General features: G+C 53.7%; 1 protein-coding gene across 1 annotated transcript; it reads left to right on the top strand.

Annotated features, from left to right (window-relative positions):
- The first annotated feature begins 1,116 nt into the window (after positions 1-1,116).
- TOMM20 (translocase of outer mitochondrial membrane 20) lies at positions 1,117-13,699 on the top strand. The gene is made up of 5 exons (XM_081114325.1): positions 1,117-1,442; positions 6,630-6,676; positions 7,172-7,253; positions 8,253-8,395; positions 9,776-13,699. Exons 1-5 carry the CDS (start codon positions 1,322-1,324, stop codon positions 9,818-9,820), a joined length of 438 nt encoding a protein of 145 aa, XP_080970451.1. The 5' UTR covers positions 1,117-1,321; the 3' UTR covers positions 9,821-13,699.
- Positions 13,700-24,293: the final 10,594 nt, after the last annotated feature.

Genomic DNA, 24,293 nt, shown 5'->3' with positions numbered 1-24,293 from the left:
TTTATTGGGGTGGTGAATGTGAACATGGAAACTTCCAGTTTATTTGCATTGTCATAGCGCCTTTGGAGCGTTTCTTGTAAGATGCAGGCAGGTTAGTTACCATGGGTTAGTTTTACTGAAAACTGTAGGCCCTGGCTGAGGAGCTCAGCTGGTTAGAGCATCATCCACCTCCAGCAGGTGGTGGGTTCGATCCCCAGTCAGGGCACATACAGTAAGCCAATGAATGCATAAACAAGTGGGACACAAATCGATGTTTCCTCTCTCTCTAAATAAATAAATTAAAAAATAATAAAAAAGAAATTTCTGTCTCAATAGACCCAGGACCTTGTTCCTAAGTCTGTTGGACCTCGCTGTCCTGAGGGCGCAAAGATGAAGCAAGGGAGACGGAGGGGGTAGAAGCAGGGCACTAGGTGAGGCCAGTTTGAGTCAAAGGAAAAAAGAAGTTGAACTAAAGGGCCAGATGGAAGGAAAGAAGGCTTCTGCGGGTTCCGGTAGCGACCTGCCTGTCCCTGGCGCCTGGCAGAGGCCAACCACCTCACCACGCCCTCTGTTTCGTGTCTTTATGCCCAAAGTTTTGTCTTAAATGTTACCCCACATATAGGACGTTTTCTGTGGCCATAAAACAACTCACGTTTCCTATATTTTTTCCTTCCGTATCTTTTACCAGTTACCTTGCTCCAGCCATTGCTCCATTTGGGTTTCTCCCACGCACGATACCATATTGCAGCATGGCTCTGACATGGGATCTAGCTCGCGGCGCTCGGTGCACAAGGGGCTGTGGCTGAACTTGAAACGAGTCACGGGCTGCCTGCATCACACGAGAATAAGGGGAAGCCTTTGCCGGCGGCAACCTCCCATCTCCGTCGGGCACGGCCGGGCCGTCAGCCACCGTCGTGTGTACGTGCGCGGCGGCCACGCGCGCCCTCGGGGCGCCAGGCTCGGCAGCTTCCCGGAAGTGGGTGGTCCTCGTACGCCTTGGACACTAACGCGCACGCCGCTTCCGGTGCCCCTAAGCCCCCTGCGCAGGCGCAGGAGCGGCACGGGCGCTTCCGCTCAGGCACTGCCGCGGACAGCCCTGGGATTTCTGTTCAGGCGCTTCTGCTCAGGCACCGCCGCGGGCAGCCTAGGGGTTTCTTCTCAGGCACCGCCGCGGGCAGCCCGTGGACCTCTGGTGACGGCGCCGGAAATGGCGCGCTCGGCCTTTCCCGTCCCCTCGCGGCGGGCGTCAGTTTGAGCGGCGCCGTCCGCTCGGAGGGTTCGTGGCAAACGGCTTCATCCCGGGCCCCCTCGGCCGCCGACCTCTCCCCGCGGTCGAGGAAAGATGGTGGGCCGGAACAGCGCCATCGCCGCCGGCGTGTGCGGGGCCCTCTTCATCGGCTACTGCATTTACTTTGACCGCAAGAGACGGAGTGACCCCAACTTCAAGAACCGGCTGCGAGAACGTGAGTGGGTCCCCCGCGCGGTCCTGCCGCCTCCCGTCTCTTCCCCCGCTTCCTCCCCCGCCTCCCGGGACCCCTCGCGGGCCGGGGCGGCGAGCTGCCGCGTGGTGGGAGCGCCTGGGACCCACGCCGCGGCCCGGAAGGGGGGCCACGCGCCCCCAGGCTGCTCCTGGCCCTGCGAGCGGCCTGATACCTCCGTTTTGGTGAAACGGGAGCGATTTTCCCATTTTGTTTCCCCCCATTTTGGTCGTATGCATGCACTCTTGTTTGTGTTATAGTTTAGGGGGTGCGTGTTGCTTGCCTTTCTCTTTTTAAAAATACGCTTGTACGGATCTCCGAGAGGAAGGGAGAGGGGTAAAGAGAAAGAAGCATCAGTGATGAGAGAGAACCGTGCATCGGCTGCCTCCTGCACGCCCCGCGCTGGCGATCGGGCCCGCAACCGGGCATCCAACCGCGACCTCCTGGTTCACGGGTCGATGCTCATCACCCGAGCGGGTGTGCATATCTTTCACATTTTACGAATTTCTGCAGCAGGAGACTCGGTCCGCGACCCCAGCGCGGCGGGGTCGTTGCATTCTTAAACCCTCTTGGTGGCTGCACTTGGTGCCTCCAGGATATGAGTGGATGCGACAGGAACCGCAGGGGAGTCCAAAGGGCTGCGCCTCCCGGTGGCTCAGCCTTATTTCAGACCTGCGACATCTTGGAGGAGGGGAGGGAAATGGTGCCGCCCAAACCGCTGCGGTCTCTGCGTTTCGGAGGCGCGCTCCTCTGCAACAATAGACGAGCAGCAGATTGGTTGGGAATAAGGGATATTTTTGAAACTTATCGAGGTTGCTCGGGCCGTTTGCTGAAGTGAGAAGGGATGTTGACGTGATTGCAGCCCGGAAAGTACAAAGCAGCGATTGTCCTGTTTCGGGCAGTTCCTCTAAGCCTCTGCTAAGGCATCTCACGTGCTCAGTGGCCACGTGGGGCTGGTGCCCGCGGCATGGGAGGGCGGGAGCTGGGGGGGTGGGGGGGGCCTGCGCTGATGTCACCCCCCTAAACCAGGACATCGGATTCCCACTCCTGCATTTTTAAAGGAGGGCAGAGATTCGGAGGTTATTTGTTTAATTTAAGGTTAGGTCGTCTAATGGAAAGAATGGTGGACGGAAAGCGGCCACATGGTAAACCTGACCAGCTCAAGGGAGGCCTGCGTGGTGGCCTTGCAAACTCAGACCTAAACCAACCACAAAGGATGGTCTGAAATGAAAGCTTTTTAACAAAAAGCCGGTCAAGGCCCTAGGGGTAGAGCGTTGGCCTGCGGACTGAAGGATCCCAGGTTCCATTCCGGTCAAGGGCACATGCCCGGGTTGCGGGCTCAGTCCCCAGTAGGGGGTGTGCAGGAGGCAGCGGATCAATGATTCTCTTATCATTGATGTTTTTATCCCTCTCTCCCTTCCTCTCTGAAATCCATATTTTTTTTTTTTTAAAGCCATTCATGGCAATATTTTCCCCCGACAAAGGTCAGTCTCCTCCACCTTAGCCTGTCATCTCTTTGCATCCAGGATAACTTACCTGACAAACAGGCCTTTGCAAGAACAAAGTCATCTCCCCATTTTCTCGCCCCTCAAAGCACAGGCACTGCTCTGCGGAGACCACAAATCCCCTTGTTTATTTCGTTAATTGTTGACTGTTAACCTGTATTCACCTGAATAAAAGAAGTACAGGTGTCAATCATTTTATTTTTTATCCAATCCCAGAGGTTTCCCACTTTGCTTTCTCCCGCCTCCCTCATCTATCACCAGTGGATTTCATGTAACCCACTTATGTCTTCTCTTTTGATCGAAATGTAGAAAATAAGATGCAAAGCTGCCATTTTCTGGAGCATTTTCTCAATCCCTTGAGATTTCGCCTCCTGGCAGTTGTCAGGCTCAAGTAAACTCACAACAGTTCTCTACACTGTTTGAATGTTTCTTAGGTTGACAAAATGTTATTTTGGATTTGATACAGTTTCCAGGCCAGGTTAGTCACAGGTTAGCGGGGTAATCTTGAGATTTCTGAATCTTCATTTTCTTAGTTTGTAAAGTCAGGTAATGTCACCTGCCTCTGGTTTTCAGAAGATGAAGATGTTTGAAGTGTCCCCCCATTCCTGACGCAGGGAAGCGCATTAGTGCTGGCCCTGAGTGTAGCCATTGTGTCTGAGGTCACTGTCCTGCAGCTTCAGGGGTCCCTGCAGAGCACAGCTCTGGGAAGCATGGGGTGGCCCTTTCTTCCTTTGGGAGCCGCAATCCTGTTGTCAAAAACCTTGAGAAAACTCATTTTTGGTTGAGGATATTGTAACAACTATCATTTTAATAAATCTGTATTGTTGGAAGTATTCCATATGTCCCTTTTTGTCCTCTCTATCATTTTAGACAGATGAATAAATCTTTCGTGTGTGTTTTTTGTTTGTTTTTCAAAATTCCTTTTCCATTTAAGTGGCCAGGCTTGGATCATTAACTTGGGTAACCGACTTAAGATTTTAGTTTCACTTTTGTAAAATGATATAATAAAGGTAGAGTTTAGTGCGGTCTCTGGCACATAGTTATTGATGAAAGCTGAAGATTGTTTATGAATATAATTTACTTTATATTTTCTTTAGCAATTAAAACTTTACTTCATGCCCTGGGCTGTTTGGCCCAGTTGGTTGAGCGTCCAGGTTGCTAATTGATTCCAGGTTGGGGCCCATGCCGGGGCTGCAGGCTTGACCCCTAGTGGGGGGCGTGCGGGAGGCAGCCCATGGGTGCTTCTCTCTCATCAGTGTTTCTGTCTCTCCGTCTCCCTTCCTCTCTGTCTAAAATAACATTAAGAAAGGGTTTGGTGTTGTGTGGTTTTTTTTAAGCTTTAATTATCAGTAGTTTTGCACTCTGATTAAAAGTACTTAATTGTGCCCTGGCCAGCTGCCTCGGTTGGAGCATCTTTTAAAGTAGACGAGTTTGTTTTAACTTGTTAGGTTCACACAGTCGCCCTTGGGACTGACTGCTAGCAAATACTGAGTCAGAGTCTGATTTTGCTGATCTGTTTGCCAGTCTGTTACCATGTGTCATGTCCCTTTATCATAGTTACTCCATGGAACTCTATCTGGAAATAAGTTAATGTAACAAATTGTCTTATGAAACTAAATTCAGAGGTTTAATCCTTTTTTTTAAAAAAAAAGATTGATGTTAGAGAAAGGAAGGGGGAGCGAGGGAAACATTGATTTGTTGCTCCACCCGTGCACGCACTCACTGGTTGGTTCTTGTCTGTGCCCTGGCTGGATATTGAACCCCAACCTTGGCGTATTGGGATGACTCCTAACCAGCTGAGCTACCCCCGCCAGGGCCAGAACTTTTATCTTATTGCTAAAATTCAAACTAAGCAACCTTTAAAGTTGCTAACTGTATTCAACATTCAGCAACAACACACTCTCCACCCCATAAGGGAACAACTATAAAATTGGATAGTAATGGACCTAAGTTTCAGCTTCTACTGGGTTTTGTTACCATTTTTGTCATTTTACACAAATTCTGGCTTAGCAATTTCTCCTTTTATTCCACACGCTTGCCATGTTCATTTCTGAGGTGCCTTCTGTTTTGATGGGAACGACTTCACTTCTGCAGCGTTTTGAGGGATGGAGCCACATGCTCTGGACTCAGCTGCCTTCTGAGAGCCCCCATCCACCACTTCCTAGTGGTGACCTTGGTCACTTTTCTCTGTAAAATGGGGGTGACAGTCGACATGTCTTAGTGTTACTGTGAGGGTTAAAGAAGCTAAGAAATGTTGTTTAGACAGTGTCATGGCACGTGGCGTTGAAAACTTACAGAGTGCTCGCTCACCTTAGCCCGAAGCATCCCGTGTCTTCGTGTCTGTTTTATCCAAAAGTCTTCCGCGTCTCCTCTAGTCTTGCCGTGATATTTAGGAATCCCTCATTTTCTGCCTAAAGAGGGCCGAACAAAACCCTAAGCGCAGTGAGGGTGAACTATGTCATGTGTTCTTTCCTCCACGCTTAGTTGCCCGGTGGTGAATACCCAGGAAAGGTAGTTTGTTAGAAAAATGGGGCATTCTTCAGATTAATGTGCAAGGTCAACTTTGACCTATATGTTCCTGTTGAAACGGCCAGAATTGTACAGGCCTTCGCGTGGTAGCCTTGGTTGTAGAGCGCGAGGGCTGGCAAGGGAGGCTGTGTGGTTAAGCTGGTTTGGAGGGTTCGAGAAGAAAAGAAGGTGCCCTGACCGTAGTAACCTGTTGGGCAGTCAGCCATGCGTGGGACCTGGGTTTGTGGGGGGCGTGTGCTGGTTTAATCGCGGCTTTGTTTCTCGCAGTGGTCACGTTAGGGGTGCCTTGTCTTTGGGGCGTTCAGGGGCCCGCTTGCCAGAGGTGACCCCAGGAGTACGTGCTGGAGCCTTGGCTTTCTTAGTGTGTCTCCCGGTCAGTCCCCGTGTTCCTGAGGGTCGTCGTGACGTCAGGTGTTTCAGTGAGCACAGCTCCTTGGCGGTGTCAGTCACAGGTGCTTTATGCATGTTTTACACGGGGCACCGCTAACAGGTGCTCACTTCAGCACAGCTCTAACCACGTGCTGTTCTCAGGCCAGTGTTACCGGGAGGAGAGGCCAGGTGACTGCCCTGCCTGCGGCCCTGCTGTAGGGGAGGAGCGGACACAGACCGAGGGGGTGGGTCGCTAACTGGCGATTTAAATGCGATGAGTGTCCTGTTGTTTGGTCTTAAGGGTTGACTCAGTGACGATTAAGGTTTATTTTTTAAATTTTAACTCTCAAATGCTGGTTCTCTCCCCTCCCCACTTGAGACTGCCTGCCAGTCAGTGTTTACCATTCAGGAAACAATCTGTGGCTCTTCAGCAACGAAAGGCCCTGGCAGTGGTGGCCTTGCTCCTGCTCCTGTTCCATGTCCTTTGTGGGAGGAAGGGAGGGAGGGCTGGCTCTGCTTGTAATGACTCGGGAGACCGCGGATGGCCATCTCCATCTTGTCAAGGGCTGGTCCTGGTGCCCAGGGGGCAGGAAGCTGCTGCCCGGAAGGGTCACGCTATGCACAGCGCCTGGATCAGAACAGTTCCCGGACCCTGGCAGTCACAGGCGCCCCAGAAGCTGTAATGTTTGGGGACAGGGTGAGTGACCGCCACCGCATTTCGCTTCTTTGGGTTCTCATTTCATTAATGAAAATGTTTCCTTTCTTGTAGGAAGGAAGAAACAGAAGCTTGCCAAGGAGAGAGCTGGACTGTCCAAGGTAAGACGGCGTCTGGTTCTGGCTTAGATTACACAGGGGTGGGCAAAAGTAGGTTTACAGTTGTGACCACACAAAACACATTCTATTCTCATCGTTTAGTAATTATTGTATTTTCTTACGAACAACTGTAAATTGCCCACCCCTGTATTCTATACTTTATAGAAATAATTATTTAAAACTCTACTTCAGGTATGTTGATTACAATTACATAAAAATCTATAATGGTGATCAAGAAATTATAATGTGCATATTTTATGGTAGTGATATTTGTATTCCTTTTTTACTTCAGGTTTGACTCAGCTTTCTAAGAATTGTTCAAAAACCAATTTGGTCAATAAGTTGTTTTTTTACATTTGTGTCAATGTAGATACTAAACTAATCTTTGTGAGTGCTGTTGAGTAAATTTCCATTCTTGGTGGCATGACTTTCTGTGTATAGGCCGTGTCCCAGGGCGTAACTTTGTTGTCAGTCAGTAAATGCTCTCCTTCCCAACAGCTGCCTGACCTGAAAGACGCCGAGGCCGTTCAGAAGTTCTTCCTGGAAGAGATCCAGCTGGGGGAGGAGTTACTCGCTCAGGGTGAGAGTCGCAAGCACAGGCTCAGCCGCGGAAACGGGAACACCCCGTGGCTTTCCTGAGCGACTTGTGACTGGGCAGCAGCCCACCTGGCACCTACAAGGAGGGCACGCCCTCCACGGGGTGGGTCAGAATGGAAGATTTTTGTGGGAAGCAGGGAGCTGTTCGTGAAAAAAAGAAGGGATTCTATCGGGGACATGTGTTAGGGTGTCTCGCTGCTGGTACTGGGAAGAGGGGTGACCTTATCCTAGAAACTCCATCAATGCAGAAAACTGGTTTCCCTCTGTAACCACCTTACCCTCGTTCACTGTGCTTTTCCTGGTCACCTCCCTTGCCTGTCTCCCCCATCTCCATCGCCTTGGTCTTCTGCCGAAGAGGGTGTTTAGTATGTAAGGTGGTGGCTTTGGCCCCATTGGTGAGGTTCTCCGTTTCCGGGGCCTCTCGGGTGAACAGGAGGTGTGCGTGTCAGTAAGCTTGTTGGTTGTTCTCCCCTACAAACCCTACTGTGCTGCCCATTGAATGAGAGTCCAGTGCCTTTCTCTGTTTAGAGACGCCAATACCCCCGTTGCCGACAGTGTCAGTATCAGTACAGGGGCCTGCTGTGCGGGCTGTGGAATGGGAGGTGTTGCAGGGGCTGCACCATCTAGGGGTGTGAGTGCAATCCCATGTTCGCCCAGAGATGGACTTGCGTTACCATGTGTTTCTCAGAACTCGTCCCCATCATCAGGCCGTGCGTGGCTATATTTCAAGACAAGCTTTTAGACATTTAATAACGTGAGGGTTGTGTTATTGGAGACTGGCTTCAGAAATGAATGTTTCTTGTGCATTATCATTGCCCATAATATATTCTGAGTGAGTTTTAAGTTTACTCCTTATAGAGAAGGTAAGTAATCTTTACAAGTGAGGCCGCCTTTGCCAGGCCAGTGTGCTCAGTGGTTGGTGCGGCGAGGACTTTGGCGGAGGCTTTTCGGGTTGTGCGTTACTTTTCTGTCCCTCTTTCAGGGGAGTACGAGAAGGGCGTGGACCACCTGACCAACGCGATTGCGGTGTGCGGCCAGCCCCAGCAGTTACTGCAGGTGTTACAGCAGACTCTCCCGCCACCAGTGTTCCAGATGCTTCTGACCAAGCTGCCAACCATTAGTCAGGTAAGGACGGGAAATGCTGTGAAAGAAAGTAGAACGTGAGAATTAAATATGTAGGGACAGGAGCATTTAAAGAGGAGCCTAGGGAAGTGTTGCAATCATGAAACGCATCCATATAATGAAAATAGTACTTCAGATAACAGGGCTTGGCATTCCCCTCCCTGATGGAAGAGCATGCAGACGTCTGGCTGGGCCTACGATCTCGTGATGGTGCCCTAGATGTGGGTCAGGAAGCATGTCTCTTAGAGTTAAGTCTTAGGCCTTGTATTCAAATCCCAGAATTCAGGCCATTCTCAGCTACTTTGTAAAACTAGTTCTCTGCCTCCTCTTCTATGAGATCCTGCCTTCGGGGCAGTGGCTGGCAGAGAACAGGAGCCAAGATGGCAGAGCCTGGAAATAGGGCATGGAGGCCCTGCACCCCTCGTGCTTCGCTCCTGCCAGGTGGGCTTTGGGGTTGGAGTTATTCGACTCTCGAATAGGGCAACATACCATGTGTTCACGGTGACCCAAAGCTGCAGTAATGAACCTGCGTTCTGCTCACTTTAGCCCTTCCCAGGGGCCCAAGTGCATCTGCTCTTTGGGATGGCATGGCCATTACATGCGTTAATGTCCACATTTGGTGTGATTAAAAGTTAGTAAAATGTAATCTTCAAACTGACCTTGACTCCACTAGATTGGAAAGGGACTAAGGAAAGACAGGTTCCCAAAGAGGTAAGGGCGAGGGGGAGAAACCCAGGACTTGGTCTTAATGCCTTTTGTTTAGATGGATGTGGGTCCCAGGCTGTATCGGAATCAGCTACGTTACGGCGTTGGCGCTTGGAGGGCAGTGCAGTGTAGGGCTTTGGGGAAACTGACCCGAGGGTGATGCCTTGAAAATGGGTGAGTTCGGGATGAGGCCTGAATTCCTCTCGATAAAGATGACTTTTTACTCAGTTATTTGTCTCATGTCGTCTGGAAATGCTTTCAAAATGCTAATTCGAGAGCACTGTGTTTCTTCATGCAGCGATTTTGAACATTTCCAGGCCCAAAAGGGAAAGGTTTGGAGCATGGGATGATCGGTATTCTTAGCACTAATCAGTATTTTTAGTGTGCGTAGGAGTAAGAAGAGGTCTCGAATACATTTTGGTTTCAGTTATGTAATTGGCCGACATGTAGCACAATGCGATGGAGTGCCTTCTTTATTCACTTGAATTTTGTCATGAGACTAACAGTTGTCATCATTATTAGATGCTAATAAAGCGTTGAATGTTGAAGTGAATCTCAGAATGGGTAAACTTTAGCAAGATTTGTTTCTCTAAGTCAAAGGGCATTTTTGCTGTACTTAGAAATCTGATTAAATGCTTATACGTTGTAAGAGTTAAAATTTTGTTTTTCTTTTTTCAGAGAATTGTAAGTGCTCAGAGCTTGGCTGAGGATGATGTGGAATGAGAAACAAATGTCAACATGATCTCAATTAAAAATATTTTTAAAATCTTGACTTGGAGGATGAGCAGCTCTGGGGGAATAAGGGCAAATACGCTTGCTATGGACTGGCCTACACTGAATCTACCAGAGTGGATTTTTACTTTGTGTAGATCCATCTGTCTTTTATTTATTTTTCCCAGTGAAGAGTGTATTTTGATAGAGAGCTTTTCATTTTATAAATACACTATGAGTTACCGAAACATCATGGATTTTGTTTATTCCTAAAACATGTAATTAAAATGGACATAGAACATCATATTAATGTACATCCAAAATATCTAGTGCTCAGTTTTGAAAGGCAAAAAAAAGCAGGGGAAGGCTGAAGAATGCACATTTTATAAGCTAAAACATTTGGAAATGGGGCTGTGTCTATCATAGCTGGGTATTAAAGTCTTTGAGATGATTTCTTTGCATTTAATCTCTTAAATATGTGAGATGTGCTGCTGTGCTGCATTAGCTTTCCCCACCGTGTGTATCAGTCTGGAAGTGTGTGGTTTAAGGCAGTGGCTAATGTGCTCTGGATGTTTCCCTGCTGGTCCTGCAGGTACACATGGTTGCAGGTAGCATTGGGCACTAGGTCTGTGTGCATCTGACCTGGCTGCTGGGCCTCCCACTCTCCTCATGATGAAGTGAGGGGACTGGTACTCCCGTTCAGAGAAGTGTCCCTCTCAGCTTCTAATTCATTTCGTTGTTCAGCATCATGAGATTCAGCCTTCTCCTGAGGAGCAGTCAAGCCTTGCACTTTTTTATTCTTTGAATTTTGCATGCTTGCCTGACTTCGTATTTCTGAAGATTTTTTTAAAGGTATAATGTGTTGATTTTCACTGAAATCATGTGCTTTTGTCACTATTCTTGTAAATTAATCTGAAACTTAACCTTTTAAGGTACTGAGATGATATGCTTGTAAAAATGTTTCTTTGCTTTTATCTTAATGTACCTCCTTGATCCTTTAATCTGATTCATTTATCTTATGATTAGAATAAGGTGGAGCCTGTGGCTGGGGACTTGCAAAGCCTGGAGGTAATGGACCTCTTGTTTTTGAAACAGTGACATCGTCTGCGGTCACAGATCCAGTGTCAGGCCTGAGCCAGGGCCTGGCGTGTGGAACTGAGTGGTGTTTCTCAGGTTGCAGGCTGCCTTCCTTCTGCCTGGACCTCTGTGGGGGAGATCCCAGACCTGTTCTATGTGCACTAGGCTTTTTATCTTGTTTTACTTACAAACCTTTCTTTACCGTGAACTCGGGTTTTGTGGTAGTGGAGGGAGTCTGAATATGGTTCTAATTTCTGTCTGGAGAGCTGCACGGGCTTGGGCAAGTCACATTGCATCTCTGAACTTCCATGTTCTCAGCTATGAATTTAGAACTAGGTGACTCACCTCTAATGACTTCTGGTCTGTGATCCTGAACCTGTAAACTGGTGTGTTGTTTTTGTTTTTTTTAATTACACCCAGCATGCTTTTTGGGGGGAGGGGTGACCAGTACAAACATGCTGGTGAGTCAGTTTTACTAATAGGACCCCTGGTCCAAGCAGGGAGGGGTGGTTGGTCAGTGATTGGAAACAGTCCTCCCTCCTGCTCCCGCCCAAACAGGGGCCGCCTGAGGGAAGAAAGGATTGGGCACAGGGTCAGAGGGAGCGCAGGTGGGGGAAGAGCAGGGACCGGCCCACAAAAACAGGACTGGCTGGAGGGCTACGGGTAGCTTAGACATGGAAGGGTATGAGGGTAAATGTGTGTGTTTGTATGCATACATACGTACGTACTAGAGGCCCGGTGCATGAATTCGTGCACAGGTGGGCTTCCTCAGCCTGGCCAGTGACCACAGGAGGTTGGCTGAGGGAGTGCACTGACCACCAGGGGGCAGCTTCTGTGTTGAGTGTCTGCCCCCTGGTGGCCAGTGCGCATCATAGCAACCGGTCGTAAGGGTCCCTTAGGCTTTTATGCATATAGAATATATATACACAGACACACATATATTTCCCTGGACACATCATTGCCAAAGTTTCCTGGAACCTGGCAGCCACGTTGACGCTGGCCGAGTGGTGCTCAGCCCAGGCTTGGAACAGGGATGGCCGCTGCGTGTCCTGTGTGCACGCGTGGGCGCTGGGGGGAACCGTTGGCAATGGAAATGAGTGCCTGTGGGCCTGTTGCTTTGGGCAGAGATCTATTGTTTGGTTCCATAGTTTGTACTTAGTGGGAAAGAGCATTTAAAACAGGCCTCCCTGGTGGGTGGTGGCAGTGCGGTTGTAGTGACATAACTAGGACTCCGTTCACACTTAGCCCTGAGTGCACCTGGTGCAGTGCACACAGCGGGCAGTCTGCCTGCCCTGGCCCCTTTGAGGCAACTGTGGACCAGGGTGTGTGAATGAAATGTTACTGCAAAGAGATTCTGAGATCATTGGTGTACCCTGCAGACATCATGAAATTTCCTTTCTTGTAACATAAATGCAGTGTTCTGATTGCTTGTGGCTCACCTGTGTACGTGACGATTAAAGGGCTTGGAGAAAACGCTGGCTCCGTGCTTATTTGCAGAAGTGGATTCTGAATTGGTGACAAAGCCATGGTACCCGAGTGTGTGTGGGTTCCAGCATCTGAGGGTGTTGGCAGCTGGGCAGGTGAGGATCTTGGTAGTGATGGCGAGAATGACGCTGTGTCTGGTCACAGACGTGCGCTTTAGCTCTGTAACGGGGGTTCAGTGGGATGAGAAGGTCAGCTAACAGAAGCCGCCGGTACTCACCCAGACGTGAAGCATAAAGACTGTCGTCCTCAGACTTCATGTCCAGGATTGCCAGTCCACTTCAGTGTACGCCAGGAGCGAGGGTTTCTCCAGAAATGGTCGTCTCCTAGGCAGGACGCCACCTGAGCAGAAATTCCACTCCGGAGCATTGTAGCTGTGAGTTTTCAAATCTGACTCCAGTTTTGTGTTTTGGGGTGAATCAAATGTCCCCCCCCCCCTTTTTTTAGGTACAAGGTTTCTAGATCACTATAATATATACAGTATTTTTTTTCTTCACCTTTTAAAGGCTGCAGTGTGTTCTAGAAACAGCCCAGGAGGCCTCTTGGGGGCACTGAATCCTGTTCAATGTCCACTGATACTGAGGTGTCACGTGTTTTGATGCAATGCTGACAAAGGAGCGGGCTCGGGGATGGAGGGAGGACAGTGGGGAACAGTCCGTGGTGTGTGGGCTGCATGTGCAGGGAGACCGGGGAGCGTGCCTTTGCACACAGCACTGGACAGACGGAACCCAGCGCCTTGTCTGCTCCTGGGTCGAGGAGGCGTCTTTGAGGGTCCGCAGCCAGCACCTGCCTCCGTTTCCTCAGCAGCACACAGGCATCGTCCCCAGGGCAGTGGGCACGATCACGTGACCTCGGGAGGGTTCACAGGGCACCTGCAGTTGCTCATGTCCTCTCCCTGGGAGGAGGGCAGCTCTGGTCCTGGCAGAGGCTGGCACTCCTGTCACCAGCTGTTTCGGGCCCCTCCCGTAGGGCACGCAGTGGTTTCAGAAGCTCCCATGGCAGTCCCGTAGGCAGGACTCCAGCAGCAGGTACAGAGCCCCACCTGGGAAGGAGAGGCTGGAGCTGGGCGCGGGCAGCTCCGGGCTGTGTAACTCCGTCTCCTCGTGCAGTTACACCCGCCCAGTGTCGCATGGCAAATGGAAGGCTCAGGCTCCCCCACCCCGGCTCTATTGAGGTACGATTCACAAATAAAACGTGTATGTATTTATGATGTACCATGTGATGTTTTGATGTACATATACATGAAATGATTACCACCTTCAGTCTGATTAACATGTCACCTCACAGTTACCTTCTTTGTGTTTGTGGGGAGAATAAAGATTACTATACAGATTTCAAGTGTACAGTCCTTAACTGCAGTCCCCTCTGCCCAGCATCTGTCCTTCACCGCCCCGCTCCAGCCCTGCTCGTCTGCTAACACCATTCTACTCGGTTTCTCAGATTTGATTTTTTAAGATTCAGTGTGAGATGCAGTATTTGCCTTTCTGTGTCTGGCCTCCTCACTTAGCATGTCCCACAGGTTTGTTCATGTCAGATGTGGCCGAGTTTCCTTTTTTAAGGATGAATATTCCATCGACGGTATCATTTTATGTGTGACTGACCCACGAATAGGCACAGGCTGGCCCCACAGCTTGGCTCCCGTAAATGCTGCAGTGAACACAGCAGACACCTGAGGTAGTGATTTCGTTTCCTTTAGACAGACACCCCGAGTGGAACCGCTGGGTCACAGTAGTTCTGTTTTTAATTTTTGAGGAACCTCCATACTGTTTTCTGTACCGGCTGACAAATTGACGTCCCCACTGGAAGTCCATGAGGGTGGCCCGCCCGGCGCGGCTCAGTAGTTAAGCGTTGACCTATGAACCAGGAGGTCATGGTTCAGTTCTCTGTCAGGGCACATGCCCAGGCTGTGGGCTCGTTCCCCCGTGTGGGGCGTGCAGGAGGCAGCTGATCAATGATTGTCTCTCATCATTGATCTCTCCCTCCTCTGAAGTCAGTTTTTTAAAAGTGCATGAGGGTTCCCTTCACACCATCACCAACTTACCTTTTGACTTTGCTGTTAATTCTCACCCCTCAGCCAGCCAGGTGCTGGGCCTGCAGGCCGGTGACTCGCTTTACCCCCACGTCCCGGGCTGCCTTCACGGGGTGGCTCCTGAGCAATGGAGGGTGGACCTGAAATGCCGGCTGATGCTGGCCGGCCCCGCATGGTCCTGTTTCTAGGAGCACAGAGTTCCTGCTTTTGAACTTGAAAGGGGGGAGACCCGTAAATCTGTCAAAGGCCTGTGGGAACGACCCTCCAGAACTAAATGGAAAGGGCTAAGAGCTCATCATGACTAGGTATGTTTTCTGCCTCCAGGAGTTTTGTGAGTTTACTGCAAATGGACTGATTTAGCTTTACACACAGGCCTCTTATTATGCAAACCAACAATGCATAAACACAGATCAAAGGTTACCCCCTGAGAATAGTTTAAAAACAGCACGAAGAATAATGAGTAATTATGAAAGAAGGCGAGTTAGCAGCTACCGCCAGTGCGTGCCTCCCCCAGCACGGGCTCCTGTACGGGACCGCTGAGCCCGTCCGCCCCACGGCGGGGAGGGGAGACTTCCTCTAAAAAAGCCAACATTTCCCTTGACACCGGAATGTAAACATGACTCCAGTTAGTGAGGCTGCTGCTAGCTCTCCTGCCCCTGACTTTCTCTGCTGTGTTTGGCTGAGAGTCTTCCCACTCACTCCTCTCCAATTAAATTACTTTTTTAAATGAAAAAATTCTCACCAGTCGATGGATATTTTTCCATTGACTTTTAGAGAGAGGGAAAGAAACAGTGTATTTAAGCCCCACAAGTTAGGATAGTGACTCCAGGAAGTTAACTTGTAACCACTTTCAAGGGTCGCGTTCCCTGCATTGCCCTCTTGGGGATGCATGTGGGGGACACACTGACCAATGTGACCTTTGGTTTCCATGGAAGAGGAGAGAGGGAGAGAGTCTCTCCAAGCAAGATCATGGCCACCCTGGACCGACGGCTCGGTGTGTGCAGTGATGAGTTTTAGTGTCAGTGGAGGGTGTTTGGGGATGAGATTAGCATTGAAATTAATTGGTGGACTTTGAGTAAAGCAAGTTGCCCTCCCTAATGCGGGTGGGTCTCATCCAATCAGCTGAAGGCCTGCCTAGAACCAAAAGACCCGGCTCCTAAAGAAAGGGGATTTCCAGCAGATGGCCTTTGGGCTTCATCTTTTTTTTTCATACTGATTTTTAGAGGTGGCGGAGGGTTGGGGAGGTGCGGGCATGAATATGAGAGACACGTTGGTTTCATCTGGGGCCAGGGATGAGTCTGCCCTTGACCGGAATGGAAGCTGTGACCCTTCAGTGTGCAGGCCGATGCTCTCTCCACTGACCCGAACCAGCTAGGGCTGGACCTCACCTGCACCATCAGCGCTCCTGGGTCTCCAGCCTGCCGGTCCACACCGTAGGTAGATTCTGGGCTTGCAGCCTTGGCAATGCACGAGCCAATTCTTCACAGTAATTCTGTTTCTATACATGTCCTGTTGGCTCTGTTTCCCGGGAGAACCCTGGGTAATACAGGCCGGCTCATCTGTGCAAGATTGCAGACTTTGAGTCCTTTGCTACAATCTTCCTTGAAACCCCTGGGCCCCAAACACACCCCGGGCCTTTCTGGGAAGCATCTGCTTGGCGTGCTCGGGCGCCACCTGGTGACCAATCGAGGCACTGCGCCGTCCTGGCCTCCCCACTTCACGGGGCATCACCTTCCTTGTCCCTCAGCACATCCACGTAGACACCCGCATTTCCTGTGCTTCCTCACTCTTGCTCATGCAGCACACATTTAGGGAGGGCATTGCTGCAGGGGTGGGCCACTCTTCGATGGAGAGTTTGCGGTGCCCCAGGCTCCGAGTGCAGTTGGCCCAAGCTGCTGGCTGCTGGTCAGAAGGCATCTGCACAGCTCGGCCAGCGTGGCTCAGTGGTTGAGCACCAACCTATGAACCAGGAGGTCATGGTTTGAGTCCCAGTCAGGGCACATACCCAGGTTGTGGGCTCCATCCCCAATAGGGGGTGTGCAGGAGGCAGCCCATCAATGATTCTCATTGATGTTTGTTTTTTTATATATAATTTATTGATTTTCTACAGAGAGGAAGGGAGAGGGATAGAGAGTTAGAAACATCAATGAGAGAGAAACATCAATCAGCTGCCTCCTGCACACCTCCTACTGGGGATGTGCCCGCAACCAAGGTACATGCCCTTGACCGGAATCAAACCTGGGACCCTTCAGTCCGCAGGCCGCCGCTCTATCCACTGAGCCAAACCGGTTAGGGCTCATTGATGTTTCTCTTTCTCAAATCAATCAGAAATACATATTTATTCTTTTAAAAGCCCTAGCTGGTTTGACTCAGTGGATAGAACATTGGCCTGTGGACTGAAGGGTCTCCGGTTCAATTCTGGTCAAGGGCAGGTACCTGGGTTGCAGGCTCCTCCCCATTGATGTGTGTCTCTTTCATCAATGTTTCTCTCTCTGTCTCACACCCACCCTTCTGTGCTCTCTAAAAATCAATGGAAAAATATCCCAGGGTGAGGATTAATAAATAAATAGAAGGCAGCGCCTGGCGGAGGGGGCTGAGCTGGGGTGCCCACTGGGGTTTGTTGTGCGTGCCCACGGGGGCTATTGCCCTGCCTCCTGCAGACGGCTCTAGGGACGTGTTCAGCTACCTGGCTGAGGGGCGACAGGCTGGTGCTGGCAGTGAGCAGGTGCCCTCTGCCCTGCACCCACCCTGCAGAGCCACTGGGTGGCGCTGTTAGAGCTGGAGAGAGAAGCAGCTCCCCCTTCAGATCCTCTGCAAACTGTCATTTCCACCACCTCCCTCCACACGGACAGAGCAGAGCCATTTCTTGTAGCCGCTTCCTGCTGCTCTGCTCCCAGGCCCGCCCTGCGGAGGGCAGAGACTGGAGAGCCCTCTGCCCGCTCTCTGCTCCCACCCCGGTATCCCGTTCCTCGGATCTGGATCATTCTCTGTGTGGGGGAGCTCTGGGCTCCCAGCTCCCCTGCAGGAGAGGGCATGGAGAGCCGGGGATCGGCCGCCATGGCTCAGTGGCTAACAGGTTGGATATGAGCAGGGGAGGGCGCTGGGAGCACCCTCCGGAAAACAAGCCCCTCTGCTTCCTCTTAGATCCCCTCCAGCTTTTTTTTTCTTTTTTATTTCAGAGAGGAAGGGAGAGAGAGAGAAGCATCCATGATGAGAGAATCATGGATCGGCTGCCTCCTTGATCCACACAGGGGATCAAGCCCACAACCCTGGGTATGTGCCCTGGCCAAGCATCAAACTGTGACCTCCTGGTTCACAGGTCAATGCTCAACCTCTGAGCCACACCGGCCAGGCTTGGAGGCTTATAAAACCATGTGAACTATGAGGCTGCAGTTGCCAAACTTAGAGTGGCCCCTGCAGCACAGGCTCTGAGGCCTCCGGGTCCCCTTGATGGCGCTAGATGTGCTCTCCGCCCGCCTGGGGCCACCTGACCCTGGGCAGGGGCCGGGGCTCAACCTGCGGGAGTGCAGGTGGGCGGCCACCCTCCGCTGACCCGGGCGCAGCCAGGCAGGTGCTGCCTCCACCCAGGAGCATCCTGGCCACCCCGAGCCGGGCGGCTACCCCAGGAGACCGGGGAGCAGGTGACTACCGGCTTCATTAGGCCCCGTGGGGGCGGGAGGTCAGCAGAGGCCCCACCCAGCCCTGAGAGCGTGGCCAAGGGTGCTGGTGAGCTGCTGCCAGGATCCCTGGGGTGGGGGTGGGGGTCAACGCCAAGGTGTCCTGGGCCCAGCGCCAGGGGTGGACAGACTGGGACCAGGCTGACCCGCAGGCTCCGCGGGCACTGGAAGTGCAGAAACTGCCCTGATGTTGCTCGGATCCCAGGCCCCTCCAGCTCCCAGGTATTTGTGAAATGAGTCTCGAAACACGTTTTTGTTTTGTGTCTGTGTGAGGATTTCGAGTGACTAAACACGACAAAGCATGTGTCACTTGAATGCCCTGCGGGTCCCCAGTGTGAGGAGCGGCTTCGAGGCCAGGAGGCAGCGATGGCCCAGGTCCCTCCGAGCTGCGGGGTCCTCTCTCGGGTGCGCGGTGCCCAAGGTGAGGGTGTGGGAGGAAACCTGTGTCCTGCGGACACGGAGGACGAGCCCCTTGGGCAGCCACATGGCGGAGCCCTCGCCGCCTGCCCTTCCGCAGCTCCGCCTGGTAACAGCACAGCTCGTGCTGGGGACGCCAGGACAGTGTGTCTGGGAAATGTTTTCTACCCTCAGATCACACACACTCACACATGCACACACACACACACCAACACACACACATGCACACTCATACGCTCACACACAATAACACACCAACACATGCACTCACACATGCGTGCACACAAACACACACATGCACACTCATATACACTCACACGCAAAAACACACCAACACATGCACACTCACAAAGACACACACATGCACACTCATATACACTCACACACAATAACACACCAACACACACATGCACACTCATATACACTAACACATGCACACACAGTAACACATCAACACATGCACACTCATATACAATATCACACACACGTTCACCCACACATGCACTAACACACCAACACATACATGCACACTCACATGCACACACATACACACTAACACACACAGGAAGGAAAAACACAGCAGAGCCTGTGCCTGGTGCGGCGTGGCTTCCCTTGTGGTTTTTTCCATGACTTACTTCCTCAGTTCCTTTTTCTGCTGCCAATTTTAGATCCCGGTTGTTGTTAAACTCTGTCAGTTAAAATGTAACTCTAAGAACAAGTCCTGTGACAGGCGGGCGCCCAGCGGCCTGCAGGAGAGGCGGGCGGAGGCGGCCCTGGCCAGCGAGCACCGCGCCCCGGCCCCCTGCCTGCTGCCCACGGTGGGGTGGGGCGGATGCCCACGGGAGGTGCCCACAGAGGGCGCCCAGGCGGCCTGACGCTGCAGCCCAAGGGCCACCTGTCGGAGGCAAGCAGATGCGACAAGTCCCATTTTGAACATTTTTTTAAAAATACATTTTTATTGACTTCAGAGAGGAAGGGAGGAGGAGAGGGGGGGAGAGAAGCATTTGCTTGTGTGACCCGGGAACAGAGTGTGGCCTTCGAATGGGGATCAGTGGGAGCTCGGAGATTTGGGGAATGAACTCACTCACACACACACAACCCCTTTTTCCAAAACAGCGCAGCCTTCCTGGGGGTGGGGAGCAGACAAGACAAGTGAGCGCATTTACACGATCATCCGAGGAGGAGTTCTGACCCTGCGAAGGGCTCTGCAGGGCAGGCCTTCCTCCAGCTCCCTCGAGGGAGTGGGGGGCAGGGCCTCGCGCACCCCAGGGAGGAGAGGGCTGCCGGGGACAGTGGCCCAGGAACGGGTCCCCTAAAACTAGCGCGTTCACCGAACACTCGCCGACGCCGGACACGGACACGGGTGCGAGGCCACGTCCAGCTGAAATGAGTCGGTGTGGTTATCCGACCGCTCCCGCCGGGCACGGGGCCGAGGGGGGATTGCCGGGTGAGAGGGGATCTCGTCGGACTCGGGGCATCCGTGGCGCTGTGACTAAGGACGCGTGGGCATGCGGGTGGAGGACCAGCCTTTCACAAGGAGGGAAAAGCCTCCCTTGAGTGTTTTAGCTGAAACACTGGGTTTTTTTGTTTGTTTTTGTTTTTTAAACATTTTTATTGCTTTCAGAGAGGGAGTGAGAGAGAGAAAAACATCCATGATGAGAGTCATTGATCAGCTGCCTCCTGCACGCCCCCTACCAGGGACCTAGCCCGCAACCTGGGCATGTGCCCTTGACCGGAATCGAACCCGAGACCCTTCCGTCCACAGGCCAATGCTCTGTCCACTGAGCCACACCAGCCAGGGCCTGAAACACTGTCGACCGGAGAAGGGGACAGCAGGTGCCACGCTGCGTGCTCCGGCGCAAGGTCCAGGCCCCGGCTGGAGGGACTGCGCCAGGAAGGCCGCGGCGGTGTAGACCGTGTTGCTGGGCCCTCGATTTCCCCGTTGGTGCCGACAGCGAAGGTGCAGGCGCCCTCGGGAGCCGCCTCTGCCTCCATAACAATGGAGGACTTTTTTTCTGACTCATCTTCAGAAGATTCCCCTGCTTCGTCTGAAAATAAATAGAATGAGTAACAGGCAGACACGCCACCGTATACAGCCAGCCCCGCCCAGCCGGGAGTTACCGTCTACGGTGCCCGCGGCCTGTGGGTCCCGGCCTGCGCCGCGCCCGGCCCGCCAGGGCAGCAGGGCCTGCGGGGAGCTCAGAGTCCAGTGTCCGGTCGGAAGGGAAGTCTCTTATTTTGTTAAAATATATTTTTATTGATTTCAGAGAGGAAGGGAGAGAGAAACATCAATGATGAGAGAGAAGCATTGATCGGCTGCCTCCTGCACGCCCCACACTAGGGACCGAGCCCACCACCTGGGCATGTTCCCTTGATCGGAATCAAACCCTGACCTGATTCATAGGTCGACACTCAACCACTGAGCCACGCCGGCCAGGCCTGTTTTTTGTTGATAGTATTACAGGTATATCCAGTCCACCCCCTTCCCAGCCCCTCACCTTCCTCCCAGGTCCTCACCACCCTATGCCCCCATGGCTGTGCATGTAAGCATATAAGGTCTTTGGTTTATCGCTTCTCGTCCTCACAACCCCACATCGGGAAGGGACGTCCTGTCGGCAGAAGGACAGCTGGACCCTTGTCCCCTGGCTCTGCGGGCGTCTGGGCTTCCCCCACCGTGTGCCTGGTCAGTGCTGGGCCTTGCCCCTCCCGGGGGGCAGAGTGCCCGGTGTGGTTGTCAGGACAACAGGGTGGCGGCTGCCCGGGCTGCCAGTGAGGGGCACCTGAGCGCCTGCAGGTTCAGATCTGCCCTCCGGGCCGGGAGCCAGGACCGCGAGCCCGTGTTCCCAGTGTGCCCGCCTGCGCATGAGCTCAGACACACTATCCCCAGGTAACCTCGCTCTCCTGGCACCCGGTGGCCTCTGCCCGGGCCCGCGGAGCTGGTCCTCTGCTGAAATCTGTGGGTCAGCCAGCCCCGGAACCCACACACCCCGTGGGCCTCATCTGGGGCCACAGCACAGCTGGTGGGCTGGTTGGCACCTCCCTTCCCCGGGGCGGGCGAGGTGGTGACCGGATGACGAGTTGGCACGGCCGGCCGGCCTGGATCGGGTGCAGCAGCGTCACCGGAGCCACGGGCACCTTTCCCCAAGTTGCTCAAAGTGTTTTCCGAGCAAACAGTGGTTTCCTAACACCCGTGAGAAGTAGGTGGGGTGACAAAGCATTCTTTGTCCTGGCGTACAGATGGGCACATTGAAAACCTGCCCGGCCAGGTGGCAGGGCCAGGGAGGGGAGGAGGTGCCCTCCCCCCGGACTCTGGGTCAGAGCCGCACTCAGCCTGTCCCGGCCCCGGGGGCGCTGGGCGGCCTCAGGGAGGAGGCGGAGGCCGGAGGCTCAGGGCATCGGCCGCAGACCCAGGAACTGGGTCACGGCCTGCGGTCCGAGGCGTTGGCACTGGCCGCGGGTGACCCGGGAGGTGTCGGGACTTTGCAAGCAGGAACTTCTCCCAGTTCCTGGGCTCGCAGAGGGTGGCCCAGCCTTTTGCCCAGGGTTCATGGGGAATGAGGCTGGCATGCCCACCCCCACCCCCCACCCCCGGCCTTGGGGAGCTGACACGGCACAGATGGGCAAACACAACATGAAGGAAAGAGCATGTGGCCCTGGCCGCTGTGGCTCTGTGGGCAGGAGCGTCATCCCGTCCACCCAAGGTCGCAGGTTCAGTTCTCAGGTCATATGCCCAGGTCGCGGGTTCGATTCCTGGTCGGGGTACGTACAGGAGGCAACGGATCGTCGTTTCTCTCTCACATCAATGTTTCTCTCTCCCTCTCCCTTTCTCTCTCTCTCAAATCAATTTTAAAAAAGAAAAGAAAACTTAACCTCCGGTGAAGATTTAAGAAATAGAAGGAGGAGGAACCATGTTGGAGAGGGCCACGTGCGACGAGGAAAGTAACACACAGAACGGGAGAGCCTGGCTGGAGGGAGGGGCGGGCGGGAGAGGACCCCTCAGCTGGGCAGCAGGAGGCGCCCACAGGAGGACCAGCAGGAGCTGGACCAGGGACGAGCGTCCCCCGGGGAGGGGACAGCTGTGCACAGGGAATGACCGAAGGGGGATGACAGCCACCTTTTCTTTTCCTTCTTTAATAGATTTGCATTGCGTTCCGAGAGGAAGAGAGGGAGAGAAACATTCGTGATGAGAGAGCATCACTGATCGGCTGCCTCCTGCACGCCCCCCACTGGGGATGGAGCCCGAAACCCGGGCCTGTGCCCTGACCGGGAATCGAACCGTGACCTCCCGGTTCATAGGTCAACCACTGAGCCACACCGGCCGAGCTGTGGTCCTGTTTTCATCCGGACAGAACTGCTGTCCCTTGATCGGTGCTTTCGCAGCTGCGTCCTCACTGGACCCCCCCACAGCTCACAGCATGGCTGGCGGGTTCCAGTGCAGAGGCAGCACCTGAGAGAGGTTCTCCGTCCACAGCCAACAGCAAAGGGAGGGCTGGGAATGAGCCTGGTCCTCTGGCCTCCACCCCTACCCCCCTCCCCGCCCCACTTTCCCACGCCCCTGCCACTGTGCTTGCGGGGGCAGCGGGCCAAGGCGGGCCTGGCACCTGGGCAGACGGTGGCTGTGAGTGTGGTCACCCCGGCCCGGCCCGGGAGGCGTCCGCCGCTGCCTGAGCTGCTCCTGGGAACCGGCCGTGAGTCAGGCCGCAGCGGGAGGCGGCTGAGACAACGCCGTGACCTCACCGCGCGGATCCAGGTCACGCGTCACCTCGGGAAGCGCCCGGGCTGGGGCACTTGGGAGGAAGGAGGCAGGCGGCTCCCCAGCCAAGCCCGCGGGGTGGCCTGGCACCTTCCCCACGGGGCAGGGCGGAGGGAAGCTTCTGGAAACGAGGCCGTGCGAGGCAGCCGGCCCAGGAGCCCCGAGGCCTGGGGTCCCTGGCCACACCTCACTCCGCCCCTCTTTCCAGAAAGGAACCCCGTGCTCAGGGGGTAAAGGGCCAATCACAGGAGGGAGCTGCCTCACTGCCATCGCTGGCTGAGCTCTTTTTAAAATGCATGTGTATCTTTATTGATGTCAGAGAGGAAGGGAGCGGGAGAGAGAGAAACACCTGTGATGTGAGAGAATCATGGACCGGCTGCCTCCTGCCCGCCCCACACTGGGGATCCAGCCCACAACCCAGGCCTGTGCCCCGACCGGGAATCGAGGTGACCTCCTGGTTCCTGGGTTGATGCCTAACCACTGAGCTACACGGCCAGGCTCTTTCGGATGCTCACACAGGTGTGACCCTCTGTGGTGACCCGAGGAAATGACACAGGTGGCTCTTCCTGGGTCAGCTGTCTCGCTCGCTCTCTGTAACCCTGAGAGCTCCACCTATGCGGCCGGCCAGAGGAGCCCTCCGGGTGGGGCCATCCTGGGGCCCAGCCCCGTCCCCGTGGGCTCCCCCGGGCTGAGCAGGAGGCGTGCCCCACGGGCCATTCCCTGGGGGCTGAGTGGGCTGACGGGTGAGTCATCAGGGATCTTCCCCAGGTCAGGGTCATCCAGCCCCAGAAACTGCACGTGTTGAAAGGCGCAAGGAGCCGGGAATGTGTTTTGCGTCGATGCAAACCTGCCACACAGACCACACCCGCTGCCCGCCCCGGGACGTGGGAGCCAGGCCCGGCATGTGGCGGCGGCCGGCGGAGCTGGTCCCGGCTGGTCCCGGCGGCACATGCCCATCCAGTGACTCAGGGCCCAGGAGCGGCCCCGCCGATGCCCGCGGACCACGGGCGGGCGGGCGGGCGGGCCCTTCTGCGGCTGCTCTCGCTTCCC

The sequence above is a fragment of the Myotis nattereri genome (genome assembly GCF_964212035.1).
Source record: "Myotis nattereri genome assembly, chromosome: 20".
Lineage (NCBI taxonomy): Eukaryota > Metazoa > Chordata > Mammalia > Chiroptera > Vespertilionidae > Myotis > Myotis nattereri.
Note: the sequence above shows the minus strand (reverse complement) of the source record. Positions and strands in the feature narration are given on the sequence as shown.

Bases quoted from the DNA above. Each gene is read 5' to 3' on its own strand.
- TOMM20 (XM_081114325.1), top strand. From the start codon at position 1,322: ATGGTGGGCCGGAACAGCGCCATCGCCGCCGGCGTGTGCGGGGCCCTC. The intron at 1,443-6,629 runs GTGAGTGGGTCC...CCTTTCTTGTAG, and splicing joins CAAGAACCGGCTGCGAGAAC to GAAGGAAGAAACAGAAGCTT. The intron at 6,677-7,171 runs GTAAGACGGCGT...CCTTCCCAACAG, and splicing joins AGAGAGCTGGACTGTCCAAG to CTGCCTGACCTGAAAGACGC.